Genomic DNA, 24,107 nt, shown 5'->3' with positions numbered 1-24,107 from the left:
ATGATTTCACTCATATGTGGAGTATAAGAACAAAGAAAAAAACTGAAGGAACAAAACAGCAGCAGACTCACAGACCCCAAGAACACAGAACAGTTACCAAAGGGAAAGGTACTGGGGAGGATGGGTGGGAAGGGAGGGACAAGGGGGAAAAAGGGACATTACAGTTATCAGACATAATGTTGGGAGGGGTACAGGGAGGGCTGCACAACACAGAGAACACAAGTAGTGATTCTATAGCATCTCACTATGCTGATGGACAGTGACTATAATGGGGTATGTGGTCAAAGAAATGTGCTGTAGTGATGTATCACTTAAACAGAGGTACTCCTGCTCAACAGCCATCTCAAAACAAAGATGTGACTACTGGTTTATCTTAGGATTCAAACAGAAGTTGACATGACTGTAGATAGATTAACCTGGTCCTAAATGCCTAATCTAAATGTGAGAAAGTCTTAAAAATAATTCAAAATTAACCAAAATATCATTATATTTATCTAGATGTTATTAAACATAGGATTATTGTAAAAATGAAATTAATCAGAGATATTTTTGAGTACTTAGAACTGTGTCAATTAATAGAAATAAAACAAAACAGTTTATTGGGCAGAAGTTTGCTTTTAGTTACCTGTTAGGTCATAGACAACAATACTAATTATTCTGAATGGCTCTAAATGTTTTCCCTTATTTGGGTGGGGCCAATTGGTTAACAAATAACCAAGGCTACATACAAAAGGTAGTGCATATATAAATCTCCTTATTGTTAGTTTACATTAGATTATTTTTCAGAATTGTAGAAATAATTTTAAAAACATACTTCATGTGCAATTTACGTAAAATTTTACTAATGTCAATCAGGAGACTGCTATATTTTTTATATCAATATTAAGAATACATATTCTTATTACATTATCTTCTGTCCCCTCACCCTTACTTCCTTCTCTATCCTTCCTAAATGTCAACTATTCATATACAAGTACTTTAGGGAACATGAAAACAAATGAATACATTCAATTTCAGAAAGAAGAGACTTTAAAAGGTTTTAATCTGCATTATTATCCAAAGATTTTCAAAGAAAAGAAAGGTTTGACAAGAATTTAGCAAAGTAAGTATAAAATAATTTGTCAATTTCTAAATGAAGAGTCCATGTAAGGAAAACTAAGGTGCCATGTGTAATGTGAAGCAAAAGCAAGCAAAGGAGTGATAGTGTATTTCCTAGTACTGAATATAGGATCACAACACGTCATATTAAATTCATTGTATTGTGCAGCTCTGAACACCTTTAAAAACTACCTGAATACAAAACATAAAATTCCACTGTATTTCCCATTTTAATAGTCAATATTCTGAAAGCATATTCTCAGAAGGCCAAGTATATCAAAGCAGTTATCAATATTGCTAATTTATAGAAGGAAAAAAAATAGGGATGAAATTAGAAAAGGGGAAATATGGTACCATTTAAATTTGCTTATTTGACAGCTTATCTTAAACTCATTCAATATTAACATGGATAAGAAAAAGGAATGATGTTTCTTATCCATGTTAATAGAAAACCAGTTCTAAGGTCTGAGATCCTAATGTCCAGTTCAATCTTGATTCTGAATGATCTTATTCAAACTGCTTAATCTCTCTGTCTTATTGTCTATAAAATATAACAACATCTGTACTATTTATTTACTGTTCTGGGTTATGAGGTTCAAATGAAATAAAATGAATGTGCTTCACAAACCTTTAAATGCTCGCAAATGTTCATAGTATTAGAAGGGGATCAATACATTCCAAATATATTTAATATAGCTGGTATTTTTCAGGGGTCACATCTAATCACCTTTCTATAAGGTGTTATACATGCAGCTGGCACTCAGATTAGCACTGACAATAAGATATATGGCAAAGATCCATCACTTTCTTGAACTTAGTTCAAATCCAAAAATCCTATTATAAAAAGAATCTAAAACTGTTTTCAGGCAACACTCATTAAAGAAATTCCATTAAAATGCTTAAATACTGTAGAATTAGATACCTTGACTGGTGGTGTAGAACAGGGAGAAGGAGTCAGCACACAGGTTTCTTGACTATTATAGTAAGGGCTCTCAGTCAGGTTCAGATAGAGCTCATCTTCATTGGTGAAATTTCCCTGACTGTCCACTCCTGGAGAAATGCAGATTACTATGGCACTGGTGTTATCTGCTCGAAGCATGCGCTGCCTCCAGCGGCCAAGTGCTCGATTCACGAGCATTTTGGCACAAGATTGTCCATGCTTACCCTGTATTTAAAAGAACAAGGAGAAAGAAGGTAACTCAGTTTACTTCATCAAATTTAAAATTTGATATTGAAGGTATTCAATATGGCCTAAACACATACATTTCCAAGACTTCAAACATTTTCCACAGTCCCCACAACTATGTTAAAATGGTACTGCTCTAAATTAAAAACATAAAATCAAAACAAAGTCTCATCCTGTGATTACAGTTCACTTGTATTTTTATCTTTTTGTAGCAAAAACTCAGTCTTCACTGTTAACATTAATTAGAAAAAGTTACATAGAAGTTATAAAGAGGGGAGTAAACAAAGTTATTATAGCTAACACTGCGAAGGGCCAATTTTCTCCTAAAATAAGAGCTTCTACAAATCAAAGACATGACCCAATAAAAAAACTGTCAAAGGATATGGAAAAAACTCAGAGACAAGGAAATATAAATGGCTCTTAAATATATATATTAATGGTCAGTGTCACTCATATGAGGAAAAAAGCAATACAATACGTGGTTATAGTATAGAGATAAAAAAATAGCAACGAGAAATAAAAATATACAAATGATTTCCTGTTATACAAATAAATGTAGCTTGGAATAAAACTTTCAGCATCATATGTGGATTCAGTAATTACTAAGTTTCAAAGAACAGAAATGAAAATGATGTGTTCCAGAAAACATGGCTACATGTCTTAAAAAGTACCTCTAGAAATACTGAATGATGAAAATGAGTAGAAATGTCTGAAAAAGAAAAATGTACCATGAACTGTAAGTGGAAAACAGTTTTGTTATTTTATATAATGTGATAAAAATATATTAAAGTAAACACAACCCAAGAATGGACTAACTGTTACCAAAGGGAAAGGGACTGGGGAGAATGGGAGGGAAGGGAGAGATAAGGGTGGGGAAGAAGAAAGGGGATATTATGTTAGCATGTATAATGTGGTGGGGGGAGAATGGGGAGGGCTATGCAACACAGAGAAGACAAGTAGTGATTCTACAATATCTTACTATGCTGATGCACAGTGACTGTAATAGGGTTTGTGGGGGGGACTTGGTGAAGGGGAGACCCTAGTAAACATAATGTTCTTCATGTAATTGTAGATTAATGATAACAAAATAAAAAATATATATATATTAAGGTAATATTTGCAACAACATGGATGGAAACAAGCCAGGTAGAGAAAGACAAGTACCAAATGATTTCACTCATTTGTGGAATATAACAATGAAGCAAAACTGAAGAAACAAAAAAGCAGCAGACTCACAGACTCCAAGAAGGGACTAGCAGTTACCAAAGGGAAGGGAGTGGGGAGGATCGGTGGGGAGGGAGGGAGAAAGGGATTAAGGGGCATTACAATTAGCACACATAATATAGGTGGCTCACGGGGAAGGCAGTAAAGCACAGAGAAGACAGGTAGTGACTCTATAGATTCTTACTACACTGATGGACTGTGACTGCAATGGGATATTGGGGGATTTGATAACATGGGTGAATGTGTAAACACAATGTTGCTCATGTGAAACCTTTATAAGATTGTATATCAATGATACCTTAATAAAAAAATACATATATATATAAAGGTACTATAAGTACAAAAATACTAGTGTACTATAATATATAATGTATACTATATAATGTATGTACTACAGTACTATAAGCACTAGATTAAAAATGTGTAATGTACTGTAACTCACTTGGCTGTCATCTATATCCCTAAAGTTGACATATTAAAACTGGATAAAGAACTGTTTTTTTTTTCCCATCCTTTCCTTGGTAAAACAGGGAATTATCTTTATTTGGTATTGAACAATCTAGGTATTTATAGTATTCTGACACATTAATGATGGCAAATTGCAAATAAGTCCCTCTCAATTATTTTGTTTAAAACCTTAATATTAAGCCATCCTTGCATTCCCAACATGTGCTACTTTGTAATGATTTTTTCCAACATTGCTTTTTCCTTTCTTATATGAAAAAATTACATACCTCACAACTGATGAAAGGGCAGCATTAATCTCTAACTCATGAATCTCTCACATTCACCAGTGGATATGTTTCACTCAGTCTCCAAACACTAGCTCACTGAGAAGTCATTGAAGGACTCTTTTACCTTTCACTGTTTCAGTGTACCTGTTTCCCTTCCCAGCAAAGCTATGGGAAAGAAATCTCTATAAGCCATTCCCACTATCTTACTTGCACTTTTCTCTCAGCTCACTGATTCTGTTAATTTCGGCTTTCCCAATACTATTTCCTTTTCTTCCATGATACAGTCTCACTAGATGATCTCATAAATTGTCACAGCTTTACCTAACTCCTGTTAACACTCAAATTAATATTTCCAGGTTTCTCTCTCAAATATTTCTAGCTGCCTAACTGAAAATATCTATCTAGGTGAACCACAGGCATCTCCAGTTCAACATGCCTGCATCTGAATTAATTACATCTCCTCTCTTCCAAGTATGTTTCTTTTTGAAAACAGCTATGAGTCACCATGCAGAAATTTGGATGCCATCATATTCTCCTTCCTCAAAAACCCAAGTTCTGTCAATTCTACCACCCATGTAGAATTTTGTTCTTGTGTGTGTGTATGTTGGTTTTTTTTTTTTTACCATTGCTGCCTAGATCAAGCTTGCAAAATTTCTCAGCTGTAATTTTAACAGCAGCCACAAAAGTGGGAGCCTAACAGATCCATTAAAAACCACAAAATCAGTTCCACTGACTGCAATAAGAATCAACATGTGAAGAGAGGTGAAGACAGACATTATAACTATGATTTCACTCATCAAAATTCATCTTCTCTTGGGGATTCTTCACTAATTGTTGCTGCCAACCCATTCTCTTTCTTGCCAATTTTGCATCAGTTTAATTTTGTTAATTGGCAAGGTGGTTTTCTCATACCTCCTAATAAATAGAATCCTCATATCCATTATCACCTATCCTCTATTTTACAATATACCTTGTAATGAAGAAGCTTTCTAAATGCAGATTTAAAATGCAGCTTTTCAATAACATTCTCTCTCCTCTCTGACTTTACAATTCTAGTCCTTGGCCTGGAAGCTTCTCTCCTCCCTTAATCTATTTACCTGATAAATGCAACCCCACCTTTAAGACTTGCTCAAATATCTCTCCATGAAACTTATGCAGTCTTCCCAAATTCTCCCTCTCAGTTCTCATCACACTTGTTCTAAATATTGCTACATGGATGCTTCCTTTAATATTCATTCTGGAAATACTTCATGTTGATAGGTTTTAGCCATCTACTACATACTGGCTTTTGGCCTTCTCATGCCCCTAATGTTTCTCTCTCTCTATCATCATGAAAGAATTCTAAATACAAAAGAAAAAATAGTCTTTATTTTATTTCATCTTTCTTTTATATCTGATGTCACTGACCAGATGCAACATCCTAGCCCTGAAGTTGTAAATGTTAATCAAGACATGACTCTATCTTTGAACAATTCACAATCAAATGGTATTGATAGGTATTTATATATCCTATTTGTAATAACATGATAAATGCTGAGCAAGGACCATATTCTATTTACCTTTGCACTCCGCACCGAGTACCTAATGTTAGCTGAATGAGTGAATGAATGGAGGCAATTTAACACAAGTTCATTTTGCCTTCTTTTCACCCCAAAACAAAGCTTTATCATTCCTCCCATCCTAGAGAAAGATCATCTTTCCAAAGAGAGCCCACCCCCTTAACTCCAGTTATCTCTATGTGCTCTGGACCTTTACTTCATCAATATCCCTTACTTTTTATGTAATGTCAATCTTTTTCTTAAGATAAAACACTCCTTTCAAGATCCAATCTTTTCAGCCTAACAATGGCACATTGCTTTGTCTACCTGAACACTCACTACATCTATTTCACAAAGTACTCTTTCACCACCACTTCCAATCTGCTAATGCCCTCAGCACTTCAACCGAAACTCTTCATCTTTGGAGGTCACTAACAAAATATCCTAACTGTAAAATACCCTGGCCTGGTCTCATCAATCTGCCTCTACTTTATAGAACTTGACAATGTTCACTATTAACTCCAAAACTCTCTTTCCTTGCCAACATGGCATTCCTCCAATTATCCTTACTTTGTCATTGCTCAGAATGAAAAGGAAATCAATTTTCATGCAAGTCAGGAAGGAAATAAAAGGATATTCTCACTGATGGTTGGGTATTTCTAGGTCTACAACTGACTAAAAGGACAGGTTACATAAAGTTACCATGTGACCCAGCAATTCCACTCCTTTGTACATACCTATGATAACTGAAAACATATCCATATAAAAACTTGTACATGACTGTTCATAGCAATGTCATTTACAACAGCCAAAGAGTGGAAACAACCCAAATATCTATCAACCGATGGACAGATATATAAAATATTATATATCCATAAATGGAAAACTACCCAGCCATAAAAGAGAATAAAGTATTGATGCAAGCAACATGGATAAACCTTGAAAACATTATGCTTAAGTGAAAGAAGTCAGACACAGAAGGTCACATATTATATGATCTCATTTATATGAAATAACCAAAACAGGCAAATACACAGAGATAGAAAGATTAGTTGTTGCCAGGGGGTGGGGAAAGGAGGAGATAGTGAATGACTCCTAATAGTTACAGTGTTTGTGGCAGGGTAGTGGTGAAAATGTTGTGGAATTAGTGGTGATGGTTATACAACTTTAAGAATATACTAAGGAACCACTGAATCATACTCTTCAAAGGGTAGTTTTTATAGTATGTGAATTATACCTCAACTTAAAAAAAGAGGATTAGCGAGGTTTCGAAGCCCAGTAAGGGCTGTTCATAATGAAGACAGTGGCTGTGTGCTTTGTTTTCTAGTTTCATTTATTTATTTCCTGTCTCATTCCCCTAATGAGCTGCAAAGTCTAAGTTTCAATTATTTCTAGAGCCAGGCAAATGAAAAAATCTCAAACTGAACATCCTTAGCTCATATTCAAGGCCCCTGAAAAAAGTACCAGAACAATGTGTAGACAATGATATCAAATTATTGAGTCCCTCTCACCATCAAATATTTTTTCTCCTCTTGGTCCTGGCACATTGAGACGGCATCCTGAGGTGGAATCATATTCCAAAGTCCATCACTCCCCAAGATAATATACTTGTGCTTCTGGGGGTCAAGAGTGTGGACACTTGTGTCTGGTTCAGGTGATACTACAAACTCACCACTGAAGAAGTCATAGCTCCACAAATCACCTGGGGGCAGGGGGTAGAGAGAAGAAGCAGCAAGCATTATTTCCAAGCCAGAAGCATCACATCTGTAGATTAAAGGGGAAAATGTTCATGTTCATCTCAACAGATATAGGAGAGCCGTTGGTAATATTCACAATCCACTCATGAGTAAAAAAAAAACCAAACTTCCTAGCAAACTAGAAATAAAAGGTAACTTCCTTAACCTGATACAAGTATGCCTTCTCTCATTTCTCTTCCCATACTACACTGGAAGTCCTTGTCAATACAGTAAGATAATACAAAAAAATAAATCAGATATATGAATTGGAAAGGAAAAATAAAACTATAATTATTTACAGATAATAGTAAGAAATAGAAAATAAAAAATTTTAAACAATTCCATTTACAACAGTGAACCAAATGTAAGGCACTTAGAAATAAATTTAAGAAAAGATGTTCAGGTCTTTTATGGACAAGACTATACAATTAGATTCCAAAACATTAAAAAGACGACCTAAATAAGACAAATGAACCATTATTTATATCATTTAAGATAACATTACGAAGATGTTAATTTTGCCAAAAATAACAATAAAGTCAATGTAATTCCAACCAAAATCCCAAAAGGGTTTTTTGTAGAATTTGACAAGCTGATAATAAATTGAATAGGGAAGAGCAAAGGGCCAACATTAACCAAGATAATTGTGAAGAAAAGGTGGGGAGAACTTGCTCTACATATTAAGGGTCCTAGCAGCTATCTGAAAATCTCCTGCTAACCCCTACGTCAAGAAAGCACCTACATCAAAAAATTACAGAATGAGTCACAGTCACTTGAAAGAAAATTCTACAGATAAAAAGGAGCATTTTTATGCCCTTAACATACCAAAATGACCCAAATTTGGAGATCAATACTTCACCCCTTCAGTGAGCCAGAAAAAGAAAAGGTTCTTAACATAGTCGTCTTCCTTGATTAGCTCCACATAAAACAATGCCCAAACTTCTGCCTTTCAGACCTATTATATATATACCTTACAATGTTCAACAGAACTTTAGTTGACTCAGACCATCAAAAAGATCAATGAAACTGAAATGGAAAAAATTTTTTATAGAAACCATCTGCTCTTCTGTGATCCATAAGACAAAGGTAAGTGGAACAATATAAAACTTCTCTTTTACTCCCAAAAACTGGGTAAGGAGGTAGAAAAAAGGGAGAAAACATTAATTTCTGTCTCTTTTGTTTGTTGTGAAGTACTGTGGGGAAAAGACCTAAATTAAAAGCAAAAGGTTTTCAGGCAAAAAGGTAAATCATTTTTGTCCCTTCAGCAGGTCTGACTTTTTGCTAAACAAGAGAAAGCTCTTTGTCCTTTCCCTTTCTTATTTAAACTTCCCCATTACTTCCCATCAGAAATACTGGCCAATTCAAACATGCTCAGAGTCTAAGAATAAGTGAAATCAATTACTCCATTCTAAAATAGCTAAATTCACTGCTAAGTCATCCCTAAAGGGGCAATTTATCCTTCAGAGTAGCAAAGAGAACACATGTGACCACTAAAAGCTAATTATAATCTAGGCCAGCTCCCAAAGACACATTTACCTCTTTATAGAAGCAAAACAAAGTGCCCTGGCTGATGAAATTACAAAAACGGACATGGGAACAGTTAAGTAAGATAAATATTAAGGCAGCAAATACAGAGTTTCTGGGTGATGCTAAAAGCTTTCAAAAGCCATTTTTTCCCATTATTTGGGATTAATATTGCCACTCCAAGTAAGAACACAAATTTTTATAAAGCAGAATCCCTAATATGTCTACTAAACTTGGAATCTAGGTTTAAAAAAATCCAATTTTTAATGTGATGTAGATATGACAGTGAAGATCACAATTTCTCACTTTTTATATTTTTGTTAAATATTTTCATATTTATAATTTATTTTATAAAATATTAATATTTTATATTAATATTTTTATAAAATTTAAGATATTTTTAAATAAATTGTTTATTTGAATAGTTAATACATTCACATGGAATAAAAATCAAAAGATACAAAAGGTATACAATGAAAAATCTCCCTTTCCCATCCCTGTCCTTCCCAGTTCTCCAATAACTATTGTTCTTAATGTATCCTTCTAGAGATGTGTGTGTATAGATACACATATACATACAGTGCACACACTGTGTACACTCCTTTGGCAAAATCCTCCTCTCAGGCTTATAATTACTCTTACTGATAAGTTCCAAATCACTAGTCCCCAGTATCTTGCCAATCTTCTATTTTTATCTTCTACTTTTCTTACTAAACTTCAATATATTTCTAGAAGGACTCATTTCTCCTAACTTAAACTTCTGAAACTTGGGTTTGACTGGGATTGCATTACATCTATCGATCTGTTTGGAGAGAAATGCCATCTTAACAGTATTAGATGGATCTTGGTTGGATCTCCCATTCCAAGAACACACTGTATCTTTATTTAGGTGGTCTTTGATTTCTTTCATCGGTGCTTTATAGTTTTCAGGATACAAATCATGAACATAGTTTATAACAATTATATCTAAGTATTCATGGTTTTGGTGCAGTTATAAAAGTTTTTTTCAGTTCCAATTTTGAACTGTTCATTGCTAGTACATTAAAATATGCTTAATTGTGTATGTTGAATTTGGATCTTATGATCTTACTGAATTCCCTTACTAATTCTAGAGGTGCTTTTGGAGACTCTTGAGATTTTTCCCTGTGGACAACGTTGCCTTTTGTAGACAAGGTTGATTTTATTTATTTGCTAGATCACGGTGAGATTAGGTTGCACACATCAAGACACTTCACCCCTAAATATTAAAGCTTCAGCATTTATCTCCTAAACATTTTAAGATATTTTCCTATATAACCATACTCCTATGAAACCAAATTTCATATTGATCCAGTATTATGTAATATAAAATACCTGTTCAAATTTCCCCGGTTGTCCCAATAATACTTTTTTAATATCCAAGATCCACCCAAGGATTATTCACTGCACTTAGCTATCATATTTTTAGTTGTTTTTAACCCAGAACAATTACCTAGGTTTTTTTGGTTTTCTTATTTGTGACACTGACAGCTGTGAAGAGTCCATGCCTGCTGTTTTGTAGAGCGACCCTTAATTTGGATTCATCTGATTGTTTCCATCTGTTCTCATGGTAGATACATAAGGGTTTGAATATTCAGGTTAAACATGGTTTTAGCCAGAACACTACATTGCTGAACTTGTATCCTTCTCAGTTTACCACATTAGGAGACACAAAGTGTCACTGTGTCCCATTATTGGCGATGCAAAGCCTGATCATTGGTTAAAGTACTATCTACAAGCATTGTAAAGGTGTCTTTTTCTTTTTGTAATTGTTAAGTAATCTGTAGGGTGATAGTTTGAGCCTGTGCAAAACATCCTGTTCTCCACCCAAATATGCCATATTTTTGCATCCACTAATGATTCTTGAATGAGTCTATGATGGTTGTAAACTAATGATAGAGCACTCTAACGACATATTTCCTTGTCTAAAGGAGAGCTTTCCATTATTCTACCTCTTTAGTATCAGGATAGACTTATAAATTCTTCTTTTCCCTAAAATATTATAGTGTATTCCTTTTATTATTGTTTGAAGCTCAAGTTGCTTTAAATTTTCCAGTAAAAATCCTTAGAATTTGAATTTTTAACAAAATCACCAAGAAATTCAAATTCACAGCCAGTTCCCTTACTTTACCAGCTCAGGGAATCCATGTGGTTTTATCTGAGATCAGATGAGTAAGGATGAGAATTGGGCCTTGAATTGAGTGGGGGTTTTGTTTTATTACTGTCTTGGTATTTGTATACCAAAATAGGATCAGAGAATGTCATTACTGCATGTACTGAAGAGAGGTGTCTTGGACATCATGTAGATGTTGGCTGCTCGCTCGAAGGCCATGTCTTTTGTCCTCAATGGAGGAGAAAGAGGCCTTTCTCCTGCTTTCAGTATATTCTCTACTTGTTTCTGTGGCACATGGCAGCCAGCAGTAACACCCAATGGTCCTTACCCCTAGTAAATCTCAGCACATACCACTACCCCAATATGTGGGTAGCTTCCCACGGCAAGTTTCCCAGCAACTTCTGCCAAACCTAATCCACTTTCAAAACCGCTACCAAAACCGTCTCTTTTAAAACATAAATTTAAGGGAGATTAAGGATGGTGGCGTGAGAGGTGAGACAGTGGCTTCCTCCTAAAACCACATATAATACAAAAATATAACTAATACAACTAATGCTGAAAGAGCAACAGGAAAGAAGACTGCACAAGACTGCATACACCTGGAGAAAAGAGCAGACCTCACAGAACAGGGTAATGCACCAAAGCTGTAGCCCGGCAGGACCCAAGCCCTTCCCCCACCCCAGCTCACCAGCTGGAGGAAGAGAAATGGAGTGGGGAGGGAGTGGAGGCCTGGGACTGCTGAATACCTAACACAAACCTACATTTCATGGTGCTTTCAAGATACTCTCATGATTAAGGGATTGGAAAGCTAACACAGGCAGAATTCCTGGAGAGACTGAGATTCCAGCCGCATGTGGAAAGCAGGGATCCATATCCGGCTCTCTGGGACAAAAGAAAAGCAGGCAAAACATCCCGTTCTCCACTAACAAGGTTCTTCCTAACAAGGAAGGCCTTAGCAAGAGGGCTGCTAAAGGGGCAAGGACTGCACTGAGCTTACTGCTCAGGAGAAAGGACACGTAGACAAAATTATCCGGGTGCACTCTGCCCAGCAGGTTAGGAGCTTTCACGATTTCCAGGTACTCCAGCTCTCTGGCTGGCTACACAGCTCTAAGGACCCCCCTCCATGATAGGCAGCCTACTGCGCCTTTCTCCTGATGAGCAGCACCTGGCTTGCAAATCGGCAAACCCTACCCTGGCACTAGGCCAGCCAGAGGGAATATCTGTCTACAGCAACTACAAACGCAAAGCATAGAGGCTTATACCTGGGTGCTCAGCCCACTGGTTCAGGCAGCGGAGACAGGCATAGCGGCAGGAAGCATGAAACAGCTCTTTCCTCCCCCCAGGCACCAATACGGCTCCCCTGCAACCCCCAACATTGCTACAGGGGTTGAGCAGCTCCGGAGAGTAGAAATTCTGGACACTAGAGGGCACCATATACAAATATGAAACGCCAAAGGAACCTGGTCCAGAGTAAAATTAATGTAACTCCTGAGAAAGATGACATGGACCTCATGAATCTTCTTGAAAGGGAGTTCAAAATAAAAATCATTAACATGCTAATGGAGGTACAGAAAGATATTCAAGAATTCAAGAATGAATTCTGGTCAGAGAGCACCACTGAAGAGCACAATGGAGGGAATTAAAAGCAGATTAGACACGGTGAAGAAGACAATAAATGAAATAAAACTAGAGAAGAAGAATACAAAGAAGCTGAGGAACAGAGAGAAAAAAGGATCTCTAAGAATGAAAGAATATTAAGAGAACTGTGTGATCAATCCAGACGAAAAATATTCGCATTATATGGGTACCAGAAGAAGAAGAGATAAAGAAAGGGATAGAAGTGTCTTTGAGGAGGTAACTGCTGAAAACATCCCCAATCTGGGGAAGGAGACAGTCTCTCAGGCCATGGAGATCCACAGAATTCCCAACACAAGGGACCCAAGGAAAACAACACCAACACATATAGTAATTAAAATGGCAAAGATCAAGGATAAGGACAGAATATTGAAACGAACCAGAGAGAGAAATAAGATCACATACAAAAGAAAGCCCATCAGGCTGACATCAGACTTCTCAGCAGAAACCTTACAGGCCAGAAGGGAGTTCCATGATGTATTTAATGCAATGAAGCAGAAGGAACTTGAAACAAGATTACTTTATCTGGCAAGATTATCATTTAAATTTGAAGGAGGGATTAAACAATTTCCAGATAAGCAAAAGTTGAGAGAATTTACCTTCCACAAACCATCTCTACATTCTCCTTTGGAGGGACAGCTATAGATAGAAGTGTTCCTAAGGTTTAATAGCTGTCACTAGAGGTGATAAAACCACAGTAAAGAAAAAGGAAGAGAAAAAGAAAATAACCTTTAGACTGTGTTTGTAATAACATATTAAGTGAGTTAAGTTAGACTCTTGGATAGTAAGGAAGTTAGCCTTGAACGTTTGGTAACAACGAATCTAAAGCTTGCAATGGCAGTAAGTACATACTTATCGATAATCACCCTCAATGTAAATGGACTGAATGCACCAGTCAAAAGACACAGAGTCACTGAATGGATAAAAAAACGAGACACATCAATATGCTGCCCACAATACACTCACTTTATACCCAAAGACATACACAGACTAAAAGTGGAGGGATGGAGAGGATCATGGGAAGATGGCGACATGAGTAGTTCAGAGGAAATCTCCCCAAAACATATATATTTATGAAAATACAATAAATAAAACTATTCCTAAAAGAGACACCAGTGGATGCAGTACAACAGCCAGGATACATCTATATCTACGAGAACTCAGTATCACACGAAGGGGGTAAGATACAAGCAGCGCCCAGGTGGGACCCAAACGCTCCCCCACCCCAAAACCCGGCGGGAAGAAAGGAGTCAGAACGGGGAGGGAGTGAAAGCCCAGGACTGCTAAACAACCAGCTCTGGAAATCCACACCTGGAACGCAGACACAAGGTGCATGAGGTGCTGGATATTAGAGAAATGGAAAGCAAAACCTGTAGGCAGGTCCCTGCAACCGGCGAACCTGAGACAAAAGAAAAGTGAGTGCTTTCTGCAAGTCTTAAAGAGACAGGGACCCCATGGCTGGACGAAGTCGTTCCGGCACACTTAGCCAGCAGCTGGGAATCCCGGGGAACCTTAGGCGCCCTAAGACATGGGGAGGCAGTGCAGCTCTGAAGCCCCTCACAGGACTAGGCAGCCTGCCAGTTGTTCCTCCAACTGGCGTGGACCCCGACACATGGGCCCAATAGGAGGAGAGTGGGAGCGCACGCCAGGGGCGAAAGCGCTAGAAGGAACCAAGAGCAGATCCATGCGCCACAGGGCTAGCCCGCAACGGCGTGACCGAACAGCCCGGGCGTGGCTCGCGTGCACCAGCAGCAGTGAAGCAAGAGCCCGGTAGAAGCCTGCGCAGAAAAGCCCTGCGCACACCAGCAGCGGAGCCAGAGGGAGCAGGTGTGCTCCCAGGAGCCGACCGGAATCCCAGCCCAACGCACAGCCGCCTGGCCAGACCCAAAGGCCGCTGCTGCCACACAGCTGCCTGGCAGGGTTGCCGCTAGCATGGAGGAGTGCACCTGGCATTCCTGCCACTCCCCGCAGGGCTCCGTGCTGCTCTGACGAACACCCTGCACACAGCAGCTTAGGAGATTAACCCGGTGGCTGCTCCAGGAGTGCAGGTAGCCATCACAGGCAGCGGAGACGGGCAAGGCATTCAGCAAGCAGGAAAGGACTTTCTTCTCACAGCTGACACACCCGCAACCTGCCTAAAGCCACTGCAATCACCATGAAAAGGCAAAAAGATCTGTTCCAGACCAAGATAGTTACACCTGAGAAAGGATCTGCACAGGCAGACCTAACCAGTATCCCTGAAAAAGAATTCAAAATAAAAATCATAAACATGCTGACAGAGCTGCAGAGAAATATGCAAGAGCTAAGGGATGAAGTCCAGACGGAGATTACAGACGTCCGGAGCCAGAGGGAGATCACAGATGTCCGGAGGAAGATTACAGAAGTGAAACAAACTCTGGAAGGATTTATAAGCAGAATGGATAAGATGCAAGAGGCCATTGATGGAATAGAAACCAGAGAACAGGAACGCATAGAAGCTGACGCAGAGAGAGAAAAAAGGATCTCCACAAATGAAACAATATTAAGAGAACTGTGTGACCAATCCAAAAGGAACAATATCCGCATTATAGGGGTACCAGAGGAAGAAGACAGAGAAAAAGGGATAGAAAGTGTCTTTGAAAGAAATAAGTGTTGAGAACTTCCCCCAAACTGGAGGAGGAAATAGTTGCTCAGACTACGGAGGCACAAAGAACTCCAGAGAGACGGGATCCAAAGAGGTCAACACCAAGACACATAATAGTTAAAATGGCAAAGATCAAGGACAGCGACACAGTATTAAAGGCAGCCAGAGAGAGTAAAAAGGTCACCTACAAAGGAAAACCCATCAGGCTATCATCAGACCTGTCAACAGAAACCTTACAGGCCAGAAGAGAATGGCATGATATATTTAATGCAATGAAACAGAAGGGCCTTGAACCAAGGATACTGTATCCAGCACGATTATCATTTAAATATGAAGGAGGGATTAAACAATTTCCAGACAAGCAAAAGTTGAGGGAATTTGCCTCCCACAAACCACCTCTACAGGGTATCTTAGAGGGACTGCTCTAGATGGGAGCACTCCTAAAAGAGCACAGAACAAAACACCCAACATATGAAGAATGGAGTAGGAGGAAAAAGAAGGGAAATAAACGATCATCAGACTGTGTTTATAACAGCTCAATAAGCGAGTGAGGTATGACAGTAAGGTAGTAAACAAGCTAACCTTGAACCTTTGGTAACCACAAATCTAATGCCTGCAATGGCAATAAGTACATATCTTTCAATTATCACCCTAAATGTAAATGGACTGAATGCACCAATCAAAAGACACAGAGTAACAGAATGGATAAAAAAGCAACACCCATCTATGTGCTGCTTACAAGAGACTCACCTCAAACCCAAAGACATGCACAGATTAAAAGTCTCCAACAAGGGTTGGAGAAAGATATTTCATGCAAACAACAGAGAGAAAAAAGCAGGTGTTGCAATACTAGTATCAGACAAAATAGACCTCAAAATAAAGAAGGTAACAAGAGATAAAGAAGGACATTACATAATGAAAAAGGGCTCAGTCCAACAAGAGGATATAACCATTATAAACATATATGCACCCAATACAGGAGCACCAATATATGTGAAACAAATACTAACAGAATTAAAGGAGGAAAGAGAATGCAATGCCTCCATTTTAGGAGATGTTAACACATCACTCACCCCAAAGGACAGATCCACCAGACAGAAAATAAGTAAGGACACAGAGGCACTGAACAACATGCTAGAACAGATGGACCTAATAGACATCTACAGAACTCAAAATCCAAAAGCAACAGGATACACATTCTTCTCAAGTGCACATGGAACATTCTGTGAATAGACCACATACTAGGCCACAAAAAGAACCTCAGTAAATTCCAAAAGATTGAAATCCTACCAGCCAACTTTTCAGACCACAGAGATATAAAACTAGAAATAAATTGTACAAAGGAAGCAAAAAGGCTCACAAACACATGGAGGCTTAACAACATGCTCCTAAATAATCAATGGATCAACGACCAAATTAAAATGGAGACCCAGCAATACATGGAAACAAATGACAACAACAACACAAAACCCCAACTTCTGTGGGACGCAGCAAAAGCAGTCTTAACAGGAAAGTATATAGCAATCCAGGCATATTTAAAGAAAGAAGAACAATCCCAAATGAATAGTCTAATGTCACAATTATTGAAACTGGAAAAAGAATAACAAATGAGGCCTAAGGTCAGCAGAAGGAGGGACATAATAAAGATCAGAGAAGAAATAAATAAATTGAGAAGAATAAAACAATAGAAAAAATCAATGAAACCAAGAGCTGGTTCTTCGAGAAAATAAACAAAATAGATAAGCCTCTAGCCAGACTTTTTAAGAGAAAAAGAGAGTCAACACACATCAACAGGATTAGAAACGAGAAAGGAAAAATCACGACGGACCCCACAGAAATACAAAGAATTATTAGAGAATACTATGAAAACCTATATGGTAACAAGCTGGAAAACACAGGAGAAATGGACACCTTCCTAGAAAAATACAACTTTCTAAGACTGACCCAGAAAGAAACAGAAAATCTAAACAGACCAATTACCAGCAACAAAATTGAATCAGCAATCAAAAAACAAACCAAGAACAAAACCCCAGGGGCAGATGGATTTACCTCAGAATTTTATCAAACATACAGAGAAGACATAACACCTATTCTCCTTAAAGTTTTCCAAAAAATGGAATACTCCCAAACTCATTCTATGAAGCCAATATCACCCTAATACCAAAACCAGGCAAGGACCCCAGCTAAAAAGAAAACTACACACCAATATCCCTGATGAATGTAGATGCAAAAATACTCAACAAAATAATAGCAAACCAAATTCAAAAATACATCAAGAGGATCATACACCATGACCAAGTGGGATTCATCCTAGGGATGCAAGGATGGTACAACATTCGAAAATCCATCAACATCATCCACCACATCAACAAAAAGAAGGACAAAAACCACATAATCATCTCCATACATGCTGAAAAAGCATTCGACAAAATTCGACATCCATTCATGATAAAAACTCTCAACAAAATGGGCATAGAGGGCAAGTACCTCAACATAATAAAGGCCATATATGATAAACCCACAGCTAACATCATACTGAACAGTGAGAGGCTGAAAGCTTTACCTCTGAGATTGGGAACAAGACAGGGATGCCCACTCTCCCCACTGTTATTCAACGTGGTACTGCAGGACCTAGCCACAGCAATCAGACAAAACAAAGAAATACAAGGAATCCAGATTGGTAAAGAAAAAGTCAAACTGTCAATATTTGCAGATGACATGATATTGTACATAAAAAACCCTAAAGACTCCACTGCAAAACTACTAGAACTAATATCTGAATTCAGCAAAGTTGCAGGATACAAAATTAACACACAGAAATCTGTAGCTTTCCTATACACTAACAATGAACTAATAGAAAGAGAAATCAGGAAAACAGTTCCATTCACAATAGCATCAAAAAGAATAAAATACCTAGGAAGAAACCTAACCAAGGAAGTGAAAGACCTATACCCTGAAAACTACAAGACACTCTTAAGAGAAATTAAAGAGGACACTAACAAATGGAAACTCATCCCATGCTCCTGGCTAGGAAGAATTAATATCGTCAAAATGGCCATCCAGCCCAAAGCAATATAAGGATTCGATGCAATCCCTATCAAATTCCCAACAGCATTCTTCAATGAACTGGAACAAATAGTTCAAAAATTCATATGGAACCGTCAAAGACCCTGAACAGCCAACGCAATCCTGAGAAGGAAGAATAAAGTGGGGGGGATCTCCCTCCCCAACTTCAAGCTCTACTACAAAGCCACAGTAATCAAGACAATTTGGTACTGGCACAAGAACAGAACCACAGACCAGTGGAACAGAATAGAGACTCCAGACATTAACCCAAACATATACGGCCAATTAATATTTGATAAAGGAGCCATGGACATACAATGGGGAAATGACAGTCCCTTTAGCAGATGGTGCTGGCAAAACTGGAAGGCTACATGTAAGAGAATGAAACTGGATCACTGTCTAACCCCATACACAAAAGTAAACTCCAAATGGATCAAAGACCTGAATGTAAGTCATGAAACCATAAAACTTTTAGAAAAAAACATAGGCAAAAATCTCATGGACATAAACATGAGTGACTTCTTCATAAACATATCTCCCCGGGCAAGGGAAACAAAGGCAAAAATGAACAAGTAGGACTATATCAAGCTAAAAAGCTTCTGTACAGCAAAGGACACCATCAATAGAACAAAAAGGAATCCTACAGAATGGGAAAACATATTCATAAAGGACAGATAGGATAAAGGACTGACATTCAAAATATATAAAGAGCTCACACGCCTCAACAAACAAAAAGCAAATAATCCAATTAAAAAATGGGCAGAGAAGCTGAATAGACAGTTCTCTAAAGAAGAAATCCAGATGGCCAACAGGCACATGAAAAGATGCTCCACATCGCTTGTCATCAGAGAAATGCAAATTAAAACCACAATGAGATATCACCTCACACCAGTAAGGATTGCCATCATCGAAAAGACAAACAACAACAAATGTTGGCGAGGTTGTGGAGAAAGGGGAACCCTCCTACACTGCTGGTGGGAATGTAAACTAGTCCAACCATTGTGGAAAGCAGTATGGAGGTTCCTCAGAATGCTCAAAATAGAAATACCATTTGACCCAGGAATTCCACTTCTAAGAATTTACCTAAGAATGCAGCACTCCAGGTTGAAAAAGACATATGCACCCCTATGTTTATCACTGCACTGTTTACAATAGCCAAGATATGGAAGCAACCTAAATGTCCATCAGTAGATGAATGGATAAAGAAGATGTGGTACATATACACAATGGAATATTACGCAGCCATAAGAAAAAAACAGATCCTACCATTCTCAACAACATGGATGGAGCTAGAGGGTATTATGCTCACTGAAATAAGCCAGGTGGAGAAAGACAAGTACCAAATGATTTTACTCATATGTGGAGTATAAGAAGAAAGGAAAACTGAAGGAACAAAACAGCAGCAGAATCACAGTACTCAAGAATGGACTAACAGTTACCAAAGGGAAAGGGACTGGGGATGATGGGTGAGAAGGGAGGGATAAGGGCAGGGAAAAAGAAAGAGGGTATTACGATTAGCATGTATAGTGCGTGGGGGACATGGGGAGGGCTGCGCAACACAGAGAAGACAAGTGGTGATTTTACAGCATCTTACTACACAGATGGACAGTGAGTGTGAAGGGGTATGGGGGGGGACTTGGTGAAGGGGGGATCCTAGTAAACATAATGTTCTTTCTGTAATTGTAGATTAATGATACCAAAATAAAAAAATAAAAAAAAATTTTAAAAGTGAAGGGATGGAGAGAGATATTTCATGCAACTAAGAGAGAAAAGCAGGAGTTGCAGTACTTGTATAAGACAAAACAGACTCCAAACAAAGAATGTCACAAGAGACAAAGAAGGACATTACATAATGATAAAGGGGTCAATCCAACAAGGACATGTAACCATTATAAATATCTATACCCCCAACACAGAAGCAACCACATATATGAAACAAATATTGAATTAAAAGGGGAAATAGAATGCAATGCATTCATTCTAGGAGACTTAAACACTCCACTCACTCTGAAGGACAGATCAACCAGACAGAAAATAAGTAAGTTCACAGAGGCACTGAACAACACATTAGAATGATGGACATCTACAGAACTCTACACCCAAAAGCAGCAGGATACAAATTCTTCTCAAGTGCACATGGAACATTTTCAAGAATAGATCATATACTAGGCCACAAAAAGAGCCTCAGTAAATTGAAAAAGATTGAAAGTGTACCAACCAGTTTCTCAGACTACAAAGGCATGAAACTAGACATAAATTATGTAAAGAAAATGAAAAATCCAACAAACACATGGAGGCTTCACAACATGCTCCTAAATAACTAATGGATCAATGAACAAATGAAAACAAAAGATCAAGCAATATATGGAGACAAATGACAACAATAATTCAACACCGCAGAATCTCTGGGATGCTGCCAAGGCCGTGCTAAGAGGAAAGTATATTGCAATACAGGCCTGCCTCAGGAAAGAAGAACAATCCCATATAAGCATTCTAAACTCACAATTAACGAAACTAGAAAAATAACAACAAATGAGGCACAAAGTCAGAAGAAGGTGGGACATAATAAAGATTAGACAGAAATAAATAAAACTGAGAAAAATAAAACAATATAAAGAATCAAAGAAAGCAAGAGCTGGTTCTTCAAGAAAATAAACAAAATAGATAAACCCCTAGCCAAACTTACCAAGAAGCAAAGAGAGTCTACACACATGAACAGAATCAGAAATGGGAAAAGAAAAATCATTATAGACACCACAAAAATACAAAGAATTATTAGAGAATACTATGAAAAATTATATGCCAACAAACTGGAAAACCTACAAGAAATGGACAGCTTTCTAGAAAAATACAACCTTCCAAGGCTGACCAAGGAAGAACCAGAAAATCTGAACAGACCTATTGCCAGCAACGAAATTGAATCAATAGTCAAAAACCTAGCTAAGAACACAATCCCTCAACCAGATGGCTTCACTGCTGAATTTTATCAAACATTTAGTGAAGACCTAATACCCATTCTCCTTAAAGTTTTCCAAAAAATAGAAGAGGAGGGAATATGCCCAAACTCATTCTATGAGGCCTGCATCACTCTAATAACAAAACCAGGCAAAGACACCACAAAAAAAAAAAATTACAGACCAATATCCCTGATTAACATAGATACAAAAATACTCAACAAAATATTAGCAAACCGAATTTAAAAATACATCAAAAAGATCATCCATCATGATCAAGTAGGATTTATTCCAGGGATGCAAGGATGGTACAACATTAGAAAATTCATCAACATCATCCACCACATCAACAAAAAGAAGGACAAAAAACAACATGATCATCTCCATAGATGCTGAAAAAGCATTTGGCAAAATTCAACATCCATTCATGATAAAAACTCTCAACAAAATGGGTATAAAGGGCAAGTACCTTAACATAATAAAGGCCATGTATGGTAAACCCACAACCAACATTATACTTAACAGTGAGAAGCTGAAAGCTTTTCCTTTAAGATCGGGAACAAGACAAGGATGGACACTCTTCCCACCTCTATTCAACATAGTTCTGGAGGTCCAAGTCACGGCAATCAGACAACACAAAGAAATAAAAGGCATACAGATTGGCAAGGAAGAAGGTAAAGTATCCCTGTTTGCAGATGACATGATTTGTACATAACAAACCCTAAAGAATCCACTCCAAAACTACTAGATCTAATATCTGAATTCAGAAAAGTTGCAGGATACAAAATTAATACACAGAAATCTGTGGCATTCCTATACACTAACAATGAACTAGCAGAGAGAGAAATCAGGAAAACAATTCCATTCACAATTGCATCAAAAAGAATAAAATACCTAGGAATAAACCTAACCAAGGAAGTGAAAGACCTAGACTCTGAGAACTACAAGACACTCATGAGAGAAATTAAAGAAGATACCAATAAATGGAAACACATCCTGTGCTCACAGATAGGAAGAATTAAAATTGTCAAAATGGCCATCCTGGCTAAAGCAATCTACAGATTCAATGTAATTCCTATCAAAACACCAACAGCATTCTTCAACGAACTAGAGAAAATCATCCTAAAATTCATATGGAACCACAAAAGATCTCAAAGAGCCAAAGCAATCCTGAGAAGGAAGAATAAAGCAGGGGGAATTACACTCCCTAACTTCAAGCTCTACTACAAAGCCACAGTAATCAAGACAATTTGGTACTGGCACAAGAACAGACCCATAGACCAATAGAACAGACTTGAGAGCCCTGATATAAACCCCACACTATATGATCAAATAATATATGATAAAGGAGCCATGGACATACAATGGGGAAATGACAGCCTCTTTAACAGCTTTTGTTGGCAAAACTGGACAGCTACATGCAAGAGAATGAAACTGGATTATTGTTAATGCTATACACAAAAGTAAACTCAAAATGGATTAAAGACTTGAATGTAGTCATGAAACCATAAAACTCTTAGAAGACAACATAGGCAAACATCTCCTGAATATAAGCATGAGCAACTTCTTCCTGAACGCATCTCCTCGAGAAAGGGAAACAAAAGCAAAAATGAACTCACAGGACTACATCAAACTAAAAAGTTTCTGTACAGCAAAAGACAGAATCAACAGAACCAAAAGGCACCCTACAATATGGGAGAAAAAAAATTTTAATGACATATCCGACCAGGGGTTAACATCCAAAATATATAAAGAACTTACACGCCTCAACACCCAAAAAGCAAATAACCCGACTAACAAATGGGCAGAGGATATGAAGAGACAGTTCTCCAAAGAAGAAATTCAGATGGCCAACAGACACATGAAAAGATGCTCCACATCACTAATAGCCAGGGAGATGGAAATTAAAACCACAATGAGATATCACCTCACACCAGTAAGGATGGCCAGCATCAAAAAGACCAAGAACAACAAATGTTGGCAAGAATGCGGAGAAAGGGGAACCCTCCTACACTGCTGGTGAGAATGTAAGCTAGTTCAACCATTGTGGAAAGCAATATCGAGGTTCCTCAAAAAACTAAAAATAGAAATACCATTTGACCCCAGAATCCCACTTCTTGGAATATACCCAAAGAATACAACTTCTCAGATTCAAAAAGACATATGCACCCCTATGTTTATCACAGCACTTTTTACAATAGCCAAGATAAGGAAGCAACCTAAGCATCCATCTGTAGATGAATGGAAAAACAAGATCTGGTACATATATACAATGGAATACTATTCAGCAATAAGAAAGAAACAAATCCCACCATTTGCAACAACATGGATGGAGCTGGAGGACATTATGCTCAGTGAAATAAGTCAGGCGGAGAAACACAAATGCCACATGACTTCTCTCATTTGTGGAGTATAACAATGAAGCAAAACTGAAGGAACAAAATGGCAGCAGACTCAGAGACTCCAAGAATGAACTAGTGGTTACCAAAGGGGAGGGTTGTGGGAAGGCAGGTGGGGAGGGAGAAGGGGACTGAGGGGTATTATGTTTAGTATACATGGTATGGGGGATCACGGGGAAAACAGTGCATTACAGAGAAGGGACATAGTGGATCTCTGGCATCTTGCTGCACTGATGGACAGTGACTGCACTGGGATATG

At 37.9% G+C, this 24,107-nt stretch overlaps 1 protein-coding gene across 2 annotated transcripts in view; it reads right to left on the bottom strand.

Moving 5' to 3' along the window:
• The window catches only part of PPM1D (protein phosphatase, Mg2+/Mn2+ dependent 1D), a 73,071-nt gene that overhangs the window by 9,739 nt on the left and 39,225 nt on the right, over positions 1 to 24,107 (bottom strand). For both annotated transcript variants that reach the window (XM_036911113.2, XM_036911112.2), the window contains exons 4-5: positions 7,292 to 7,482; positions 2,021 to 2,263 (exon numbers count right to left, since the gene is read on the bottom strand). In XM_036911113.2, the coding sequence (XP_036767008.2) occupies positions 2,021 to 2,263; positions 7,292 to 7,482 (434 nt within the window). The remainder of the gene's footprint in view (positions 1 to 2,020; positions 2,264 to 7,291; positions 7,483 to 24,107) is intronic.

Source organism: Manis pentadactyla, chromosome 4 (assembly GCF_030020395.1).
Source record: "Manis pentadactyla isolate mManPen7 chromosome 4, mManPen7.hap1, whole genome shotgun sequence".
Lineage (NCBI taxonomy): Eukaryota > Metazoa > Chordata > Mammalia > Pholidota > Manidae > Manis > Manis pentadactyla.
The sequence above is the reverse complement of the archived record's forward strand: the minus strand, read 5'-3'. Positions and strand labels throughout refer to the sequence as shown.